Source organism: Lactuca serriola, chromosome 7 (genome assembly GCF_051521515.1).
Source record: "Lactuca serriola cultivar US96UC23 chromosome 7, Lser_US96UC23_V15, whole genome shotgun sequence".
Lineage (NCBI taxonomy): Eukaryota > Viridiplantae > Streptophyta > Magnoliopsida > Asterales > Asteraceae > Lactuca > Lactuca serriola.
This window is the reverse complement of record NC_136414.1, coordinates 133826652-133836359: the sequence shown is the minus strand read 5'-3', so window position 1 is coordinate 133836359 and position 9708 is coordinate 133826652. Positions and strand designations below refer to the sequence as shown.

Here is a 9708-nt window from a genome sequence, read left to right as displayed (position 1 = left end):
GAAGATGAATAGGTCGATTCTTGGAGAGAGAGAGAGAGAGAGAGAGTGTGTGTGTGGTATTTTATTTTTGTTATATTTTTAATTGTTTTTTAATTACATGTAATAAAACAAAATTGAAAAATTAAACAATAAGGGCAAAATCGTTTTTACAAAAAAATTCAAACCAAATTGGACCAAACTTGCAAGGAAATGAAACTATTGGACCATCCTTACGAGCCAAACTTATTTTGGACCAAAATTGCTAGTTTTGACATACCACATGGACCATTCTTGCAATTTTGTCTTTCCATAACTAAACACCTCGGCATTTTTCTACTTTTAATTTTTAGAAAAATGCTTCTCAGACATCAAAAGGGGTGAAGACAGGTCTTGAGGTTACACCTCCAAAATTTTGTATGAACAAACTTAAGAAATAATGGATGGAAACAACAATTTTACACAAAATTTTGTATCAAAATCAGTTTTTTGCAAGCGTATTTATTTTTTAGCTTGTTCCAGAATCCAGACAATATTCAGGGAGGAGTGCTAGAAATGGGATACGATCCATTTCCAACTTATTTGTATTTTTCTGTTTGGTTTGTAATTTTGTTGAAGAGATTGAATAATACATACATACATACCACAAAATTTAAATAATATATATTTCAAATTTAATAATAAATTAACCTTCTACTTGTGGAACTTCACTAACGAGAAAAATCATAGGAATTAAATTCAAAGGGTTTCAGGAAGCAATGTTGAAACAAATCATCCATAAAAATACTTTCAAAACTTATTTTGAAGAAAGTTGTTTCAAAGGAAGTGCTCTCCACCCAATATCTTTTCTATAAAACCCTCCTTCCCATTTAATCTCTTCAACAGCTCGATAAGCTCTCTCTCTTGCTTCTTCAAGATCTTTCCCTTTCGCAGTCACACCCAAAACCCTGCCACCTGTCGCCACGTAATCCCCCTCCGCATCGACACCTGTCCCCGCATGAAATATCTTAACGCCAGGAGCCGCCACCTCAGCATCTTCAAGATTCTGAATCTTGGTCCCCTTCACATAGCTTCCAGGGTATCCATTGCTGGCCATCACCACCACCATGGCTGACCCGTGGGCCCACTCCAAACTCACTGTGTTTAGTTCCCCTTTACACGCTGCCAGCAAAACTTGCGCTAAATCCGACTCCAAACGAACCATCAACACCTGCCAACATGTACATTAAAAAAAAAAAGTTTATATTCAAGATACAGTCTGATAGTTGTTGATTGAGTCAGATCAGGTCAGGGTAATATCAAACAGTCTGAATCTGAATCTGACCTGGCATTCAGGATCTCCAAATCGGACATTATACTCGATCAATTTCGGTAATCCGGATTTTTTTTCAATCATGAGTCCCGCATAAAGAACACCAACAAACTTACAACCTTCTTTTGACATCCCTTTAACAGTAGGAAGAATGATGGAGTCCATAACCAAAGATTGGAGTTCTTGAGTCAAAACGGGTGCAGGACAATACGCGCCCATGCCACCCGTGTTTGGACCCGTGTCCGCATCACCAACCCGTTTATGATCTTGGGCGGATTCTAAAGGTAAGGCGTTTTCACCATCAACAATGGCAAAAAAAGAAGCTTCCTCACCTTCTAGAAACTCTTCCACAATTATGGAAGAACCAGCTTCCCCAAATGAACCTGAAACAAGAATGGAGTCCACTGCTTCAAATGCTTCGTGTAGTGTCATGGCTACAATCACTCCTTTCCCTGCTGCTAGCCCATCTGCTTTCACTACAATTGGAGCTCCTTGTTCTTTTATGTATGTTTTTGCAGCTACTGGGTCCTTAAATGTTGCATACTGCAATATCATCAATAAACAATGATTAGATAATTCTAAAATGGTTTATTCGTAATGGAAACCAAACAGATTCAGGGTTCAAGGTTCAAGGCCCCTAAATCCTAAATAATCCTAAATTGTGAAACCCTAAAACCCTGAACTTTGAAACCCTAAATCCTAAAAATAACCCTAAACCCTAAATTGTGAAACCCTAAAACCTTAAACCCTACACTCTTTAACCCAAAAACTCTGAACCCCTAAACCCTAAACTCTAAGAAAAGAATGAAAAGTAGAAACCTTGGCAGTTGGAATTTCGTATTTATCACATAAAGTCTTCATGAAATTTTTGGAGCCTTCCAAAGCAGCGGCTTCTGATGAAGGGCCAAAAGCGTGTATGCCAGCTTTAAGAAGGTCATTGGTAAGACCTGCAACTAAAGGAGCTTCGGGACCCACTACCACAAGTCCAACACCCCATTTTCTACAAAAAGCTATTACAGCTTCACTATCGAAGATATCAAGATCTTCAATACACGTGGCATCCCCTGAGTTTGAAATGCCAGCGTTTCCAGGAGCACAGAAGACAGCATCACAGGATTGAGAGCGTTTCAAGGCGTAACAAAGTGAGTGTTCTCTTCCTCCACCACCAATCACCAATACAGTCACTCTTTCTTGTAGATGATCTGAAGAAATGCTGTTGAAAATGGTGGTGTAGGATTTGAAGCGGTTTAAACGGTGGGAATTGTTTTGGGATTTAAAAGTTTTTGAAGATTTCAAATTGTTGGTTTGTAGGAAGAAGAGTTGGGAAATTTTGTTTGGAAACTGTCTTTGATTTGATACAGGAAGATGACCTAACTTCATTGAAGCTCCGAGATTATGTGAAATGCAGGCCATTTTTAGTGTTGCAAGGAGAATCTGTAGCAAAAAATGAAAAATATTAGTGTCAAACATAAAAGGACAGATTGTGTTACAAAGTAACAAGCTTTACTATTTCTTTACCAAAATAGGGAATACACTTACTCCAGACGTTATTTATACGTAGAGGCCTTTGTTCATTCAGCACTTAACCAGAAAATAAAAAGGAATCTTTTAATTTTTCGTTTGAGAAGTAGTAAGTTTGCAATCAGAATTCAGATTAGTGCTTTTTGTATGTAATATGAAATAAAACTGAAACAGTTTTACAGCAAAATGTGTTACAGACCCAAACTTATAAAGCAAAACCTTGGATCTTTTTGAGGATGTAAACATGTTTAACAGCAAACACATGGTATGAACTAACAAGCACTCGACTATAACAATTAAAAACACATGGTAGCATTTTGCCACAAGATAAACATCTAAATTTTCATTTGGGCAAATCATCGAACACTTGGCATGCGATACGAAACAATTATAACTTAATAACAAAAAGAGATTTTTTTACCTTATTAGCAGCAAAGTTCTTCAATGGAATTGAAATTGTGTTGCATTCGAAGAGGAAGCGCTTGTAGTATAGACGAAATCTTGATCTTCGAGAGAATGCACAGTTATATATATCTATCTATGGGCCAGCCCACCGGAGAGAGATGATACCATGTCCTGACTCGTATTCGCACTCACCGAGGTTATGGTAAAGATTGTACGTTGTGCTTATATGTTAGTATTTTAGCAGTAGATTCGATTTTGAAGGCCTAGGGGAAGACAAACGTTTGCAAAGTACTCCTTTTAGTTTCTATAAATTTCTGAAGTTTTAATATTTACAATTTCAGTCCTTTATATGAAATATTGTAACATTATCATATTTTATCTTTCAAAATAATGCTTTTAGGTGTAATTCCAAGAAATATTATACTTATAATCTTATTTAACAACCTTCTTCAAATTTTGCAACTGTAATGTTTTTTAAGTAAACATGTTATATATGGTTTTCTTTTTTGGGTATTCAACTTTAATGGTCTTTTGTATAAGAAATCTCATGTTAAACATCATATTTTGTGTTAATATTTATTTTAGAATTTTTTTTTTTATAAATCAATGATTAATGACTTATGTAATGAAACTATGATTAGTAAAAATATCATAATAGATTAATAGCGAAAGCCAAATCATATTTTAGATAAATAAATCTTTTCTTTATTATAACTTATAACATTTATCTTGTTAATTTTGAAAGTACTTATTACAAATGTTTCACAAAATTCAAACACGATACTTACAAAATAGAAGTAAAAACAAGGGGGAAAACGTAAAATCAATTTGGATATTTTGTGGTTTAACCAGTAGTAAAACTCAAGTTTGACAATTTTTGTAAATTTTAGATACTTTTATTAACAAAATAAACTAACAAAACTAAATATAAATATATAATGGCCACAAAATTATAAAAATATATGCGCATATCTTGCCCTAAAACACATGCTTTGGCTATTATTTTTCTGGGATACCGTTTCTTTTTTAGATATCTTATGTTTCATATAATATATAGTTGATAAAACTGTATTTATTTATCAGGTATTAATGTGTTTCCTTAGTATATACATATGAAACAACCATATAATAGACGCCATAGTTAATGTCATAATTTTTTTTATAATTAATACTAATGCATAGATAATATTACCATGAAAAGCCTTTGAAATATTCTACAAAAATTGTTACGTTTATTTTTAACTAGTTGAGATAATATTTGGACATTGAGAACTTGAGATCATATTTGTAAATTTGTATTTAAATACTATCTATTCTACTTAAAAGTCTAAAATTTATGCAATTTATTCTGAATTTCTTCACATAACACTACACCAAACGAAGGATAAAATTCAATAGTGACAGTATTTGATTCTATACAGAATTTGATATACATTTTGTTCGCTATAAATGTCAAACTCCATACATGACACGGAATGGAATCTCAAATTCCAATTCCGCCATGGAATGGAATCTCCAATTCCAATTCCATTCAAGAAGAATCCCAAGTGAGATAAGTCGCCTTAGTCCTACTATATCCCTACAGCATCAAGAAGTTGGGAGTGTTGAGAAACAGAAACTAGTGAATTAGCAACAATGGCACCACTAGCAGCAACAGCAGGGACTCCGATTCCAGGGAATGTGGAATCCCCACAGCAATAAAGCTGCGGAATCGGAGTCGGGTGTCCAGGGAAAGAGTCTTTCCCAGCTTCTATTGCTGGCCCATATGTTCCTCTGTTCCTTCTAAGAAATCTTTGGTGTGTTAATGGAGTTCCAACTAACTTCACCTCACATTTATCCCTACTAAAACCTGGACCAAGTGACCGCTCCACAGCTTTCCACATTACCTGCCATCAAAATTCCAATATTGCCCTTTTAATATATTTCACTTAAACCTCAATAATATTGTTAAATGTCTTTGGAATGGATGAAATCTACCAAAGGAATTGTAATCCGTCACGCATTTGGTTGGCAGGAAATGGCATGGAATTCGATTACATTTATTTGCTTGGTTTATATGGGGGGTATTTTGGTCTTTTAACAGATAAGAGAAGGAATGAAATATTATTTCTTTCGATCCACCCCTAGGAACGATGAAATCCATCAAACATGGAATTCAAAGGAATCTGAAGAAATTGAATTCCGTCCATTTGGCAACCAAACACAACATGGAACGGAATCTCGAATTCCACTTCTAGAGGATTCCGTATACCAAAAACACACCCTAAGGGGAGTGTTTGGTTTGCGGATTCCAACGGAATCTGACGGAATTGAAATTCGCGATTCCATTCCATGGTATGTTTGGTTGTCAAACGGACGGAATTCCATATCTTCATATTCCTTTGAATTCCACGTTTGATGTATTTTACCATTTCTAGTGGCTCATGAAAGAAACTCCATTCCATTCTTCCTTCTTTATTAAAAGACCATAATACCCTCATGACACATATTGAAATAGTGAAAAATTACTAGATTACTCAATTTTTATTATTGAATTGTATTCCATTTCCTGCCAACCAAACGCGTGAAAATTTCCAATTCCTTAGACAGATTCCATTCATCCGCTTATCATTTTATGATAATAGAGTCGGAATTAGTGATTCCACCTCGGATCGCTCGGCTTTAAGTTGCTTGTATTCGTTGCTTCTACGGTCAAGACCTTCCCAAAGTTGAAACGGTTCGGTTCCCGGGGTGTAGGCATGTAAAACATGCTTTCCTTGAGGGGCTAAATCCGGACTAAGTACACTTGGCACAGATATCAACACCACATTTTGATCCGCATCAACTCCACGATTCCAATCATTCACAACTATATGATGAATTCCTAAATCTTCCCGTATTCCCTAATATTTATAATATAATTATGTAAATACACCCTTTTAGATATCAAAAAAGGACTATAGTCTATAGCATACTACCTACATAAACATACATTTCTATCTAGTTTCTACTACAACATTATACTTTGAAAAATCTAAAAATTGTTGTATATTTCTATGTTGTTGTTATAATTGGATAGAATTTTCAAAGTAGAATGTCATAATAGGAAGAAATGCAAGCATGTGTGAAAGAGCATTGATATGTCTTGCATATAATCCTAGAAAGAATTAAATATAAACTGGAATTGCCCATGTTAAATGCTCACCTCTGCATCAAATCCCAAATGAAGATGCATAAACGACTCACATTGCTTTGTATTTTGAATCCTTTCTTCATATGATTTTGGAACTGCTTCTTTAGGTAATAACTTTATGGTGTCCCACATGGATGCATTGCTTACAACAGCCTTCTTTGCACGCACAAACTATAAAAAATTGCAAAAATAATTTATTATAAGTAAACCATATGGATAAAGTATGAGTCCCTTTGACTCACTTGACCACTTCTTAGCTTGACACCTATAGCTCGACCATTTTCAATGACTATATTCTCCACATGGCTTCTTAGAGAGATTCTTCCACCAAATTTCTCTAATCCTCTAACAAGAGCCTCAACAAGTGCTCCAGTTCCACCAACAGGGTATTCTAAACTACAACCTGGTTTATACCATTCTGCAAACATGTAAATCTGCAAATATGTGGATATATATACAGGCAAAAGATTAGACATTTAGAGAACTATAAAATATGAAGGAATAGAATGGATTCTGTTTGGTTGGAATGGAATGGATGAGGACATGTGGTAATGGAATAGCCCATTCCATTCCTCCCTCAATTCCATCATACCAAAAAGTAAAACTACCTTAAAAGAAACTTTTTAATGTATGATATGATTATGTACCATTTCTGCTGAAAGAACACCATCGGATTTCACTCCAGCAAGTAAGAAAGACAAAAGATCCACCCAATTTCTAATGAAAGGATCTTTGAGTCCCAATGAATCAACTATTTCTGAAAAAGGGCGTAAAAGCTTTGTGGCACCAAGAACACCTTGAGGTCCCATTTTTGCAAATGATTTTAGGAGTGGATATGCATATCTAACTCCAGCAGTAGAAACAACTCCCAAATCACCTCGAATAGATAAAGGTGGCAAAGCCATGGCAGCTGCAGATAATGGAAGTATTGCATCCTGTTTAAAAGGAAGTATTACTATTACCTTTCCATTTTTGGTTATTTTTGTGATTAGTCCTTTTTTAACCACTCAAGCAAAGTATAATGGTTTAATCCCTTCAAAAGAATGTATAAAGAAAAGAAAGTGAATGTCACTCACAAGAAGCTTTCTCCATTCCAAAACAGCATTTGGACCAGCATATGTCTCTAAGTCCTGAAATGGATTCCAAAAAGGAGTTTCTTGAATAAGAACATGTTTCCCACTATTCATACTACACTTGAGTAACATAATTGTAAAGATACTAAAGTTAGTTTATCTGAAGTCTTTTTGTTGTGTGAAAATTACAGTGTTACAACAACATGAACAAATACTAGTTTACCTTGAAAAATTCTGTAGGACCAATGCGTGATAGAAATTCTCCTTCGGGTACATAAACCATCCATGAGTCATATTTGACACAGGGAATGGACTCTCCCAAAGCATCCAAAACCTGTAAAACCATCAACAGCTTTAAAAAAAAACAAAAACAAACATTGCTACAAATACATATCATATCATGAATCATGAGTAGTATCATTTGTTGCATAAAGAAGATCTGTGCATGTTTTGTGGTTTTGGAGATGGTATGAAGAGTATGAAAGATATAATAAATACTTGTGCAAGAGGATTCGCCTGGAGACCTCTAGATTGAAATCCGGAAAACAGAGAAGGCCCGGAATCGAATTTGTAATCTTTGATTTCAAACGAATGTGCAGCACCACCTGGTTGATCATGGCTTTCGAGAACTATAACATCTTTCCCGTATCTAGCTAGAAGTCCTGCACAGCATAGTCCACCAAGACCACTCCCTATAACAACAACATCTGCTTCTGGCTTCCCTGCATAGATCATACTCATATCATATGATTTCTGATTGTTTTTACATCTGTTGCATACCAGTAGCTATGGCGGAAGGTAAATTATTCAATTTGGTAAAACGACTCGTTAAAATTAAGGATTCATGTACTGTTACGAACAGAAAGATTGCCCCCAAATAGAAATTAGAAATGTAGAATGTTAATTCAGTCGGACCTGGGAAGGGTTTCGGTTGTGTAATTGTAGAAGAGGAGGAAGATGAAGCCGCCTCATCAGTAACATTGGAAGATGTTCGCGCGAAAATGGTTGAACTACGGTGTTTGGTGTTGTATACGAATTTGGGTTTGTTGAAAGAAGGAGATGGTTTGTTGTAGATGGTTCCTAAAGTAGCTGTCAAAGCCGCCATTAACAGAAAGAAAAGATTAGCACAGAGATGAAGATGAAAAGGGTCTTGGAGATTATTGAATTGATGGAGCTCATTTTCAATCCACTGTGGGTGATTTTTTGTAGTTTGAAAAAGGACACGAAGCACTCACTACAGTCTGCACCTGTAGCCACTCAACTGTCAAGTTCCACTGAGGTTTACATTTTTAGAACTAGGGGATGTTTAGCAAAATAATAATAATAATAATAATACTAATAATAATATAATAATAAATAAATAAATAAATAAATAAAATAAAATAAAATAAAAAATTGTTGTTTTATTAGTTTTATTAGCTTATAAGCTAATAAATAAGTGTGAAATAACTTATGAAAAAATGACTTATTAAAATTTTTCCATCAAAATAAATTATTTTTCATCCAAACATTTTTTTATTATAACGGATGAACCTCTCGTAAACTAAACTAATAAGTTGTTTTAACAAACTTAGTCAAACACCTTTTAAATTGAAAAGTGTTTCACTTTAGGAAAACAAAAAATAAACTTTTTCATACATTTATTTATGGATCCTTCTAAACAGATTAAATACTATTATAATTATAAAAAGTATGAATAAGTCAGTAAGGTCCGGTTCAACTGAACAGAAACACATTTTAGTTTTCCCCTTTAAGGGTTTCTTTCTGGAAAATGATTCCCCGGTTCAACTGAACAGGAACACACTTTAGTTTTCCAAAGGGGTTTCTTTCTAGTAAAATGATAACGAGTTTTATCCGTATCCAAAGCAATAAAATCTCTTAATGGAAAACTAGGTTGCTAAAGAACGTTGTTATCCCTTCGGAGATATGGCATATAAGCAAATTAAAACGTTTTGAGGCGAAAAATCTCGCATAGCAATTTTTTATACTTTTACAAACTTATTTCATCCAAAACTCATATTATGTATGCTCTAAATGTTGCATTATACTTGTATAAATCACAAACATAAATTATATTACAAAAAAATGACTTTTTTACATGTGTTGAAGTTGTGGATGATGAAGAAACCGTTAAGTCTTTATTATTACCAATACACCACATCTGACCGATTTAAAGCCACCCTAATCTCTCAATGGAACCATTACGATTACAATGTGAACAAGAAAAAGCCACTAATGATGTAATAGAA

The 9708-nt window shown here is 34.5% G+C and overlaps 2 protein-coding genes across 3 annotated transcripts; both read right to left on the bottom strand.

The window, feature by feature from the left end:
- Positions 1-687: 687 nt before the first annotated feature.
- On the bottom strand, positions 688-3436 carry PUR2 (Glycinamide ribonucleotide (GAR) synthetase). Its single transcript, XM_079009653.1, has 4 exons — positions 3231-3436; positions 2108-2722; positions 1301-1831; positions 688-1186 (listed from the first exon to the last, which is right to left on the bottom strand). The coding sequence occupies exons 2-4, from the start codon at positions 2699-2701 to the stop codon at positions 773-775; spliced, it is 1539 nt and encodes a 512-aa protein (XP_078865779.1). The 5' UTR covers positions 2702-2722; positions 3231-3436; the 3' UTR covers positions 688-772.
- Positions 3437-4547: 1111 nt separating this feature from the next.
- LOC145061584 (FAD/NAD(P)-binding oxidoreductase family protein) lies at positions 4548-8712 on the bottom strand. Of its 2 annotated transcripts, none has more exons than XM_079009111.1 (9): positions 8375-8712; positions 7958-8181; positions 7683-7793; positions 7463-7516; positions 7034-7321; positions 6629-6820; positions 6399-6557; positions 5860-6096; positions 4548-5100 (listed from the first exon to the last, which is right to left on the bottom strand). In XM_079009111.1, exons 1-9 carry the CDS (start codon positions 8562-8564, stop codon positions 4786-4788), a joined length of 1770 nt encoding a protein of 589 aa, XP_078865237.1. In that variant the 5' UTR covers positions 8565-8712; the 3' UTR covers positions 4548-4785. The 2 variants fall into 2 exon arrangements, with proteins under 2 accessions (XP_078865237.1, XP_078865238.1); XM_079009112.1 differs by having other exon boundaries at positions 7984-8181; positions 8375-8513.
- Positions 8713-9708: the final 996 nt, after the last annotated feature.

Excerpts from the sequence above, each read along its gene's own strand:
- PUR2 (XM_079009653.1), bottom strand. The coding sequence starts at position 2,701 with ATGGCCTGCATTTCACATAATCTCGGAGCTTCAATGAAGTTAGGTCAT. Across the intron at positions 1,832-2,107 it reads ACGAAATTCCAACTGCCAAG|TATGCAACATTTAAGGACCC; the intron begins GTTTCTACTTTT and ends ATGATATTGCAG. Across the intron at positions 1,187-1,300 it reads TTGGAGATCCTGAATGCCAG|GTGTTGATGGTTCGTTTGGA; the intron begins GTCAGATTCAGA and ends ACATGTTGGCAG.
- LOC145061584 (XM_079009111.1), bottom strand. The coding sequence starts at position 8,564 with ATGGCGGCTTTGACAGCTACTTTAGGAACCATCTACAACAAACCATCT. Across the intron at positions 7,322-7,462 it reads TGGAATGGAGAAAGCTTCTT|GATGCAATACTTCCATTATC; the intron begins GTGAGTGACATT and ends CCTTTTAAACAG. Across the intron at positions 6,558-6,628 it reads TCAAGCTAAGAAGTGGTCAA|TTTGTGCGTGCAAAGAAGGC; the intron begins GTGAGTCAAAGG and ends AATTTTTTATAG.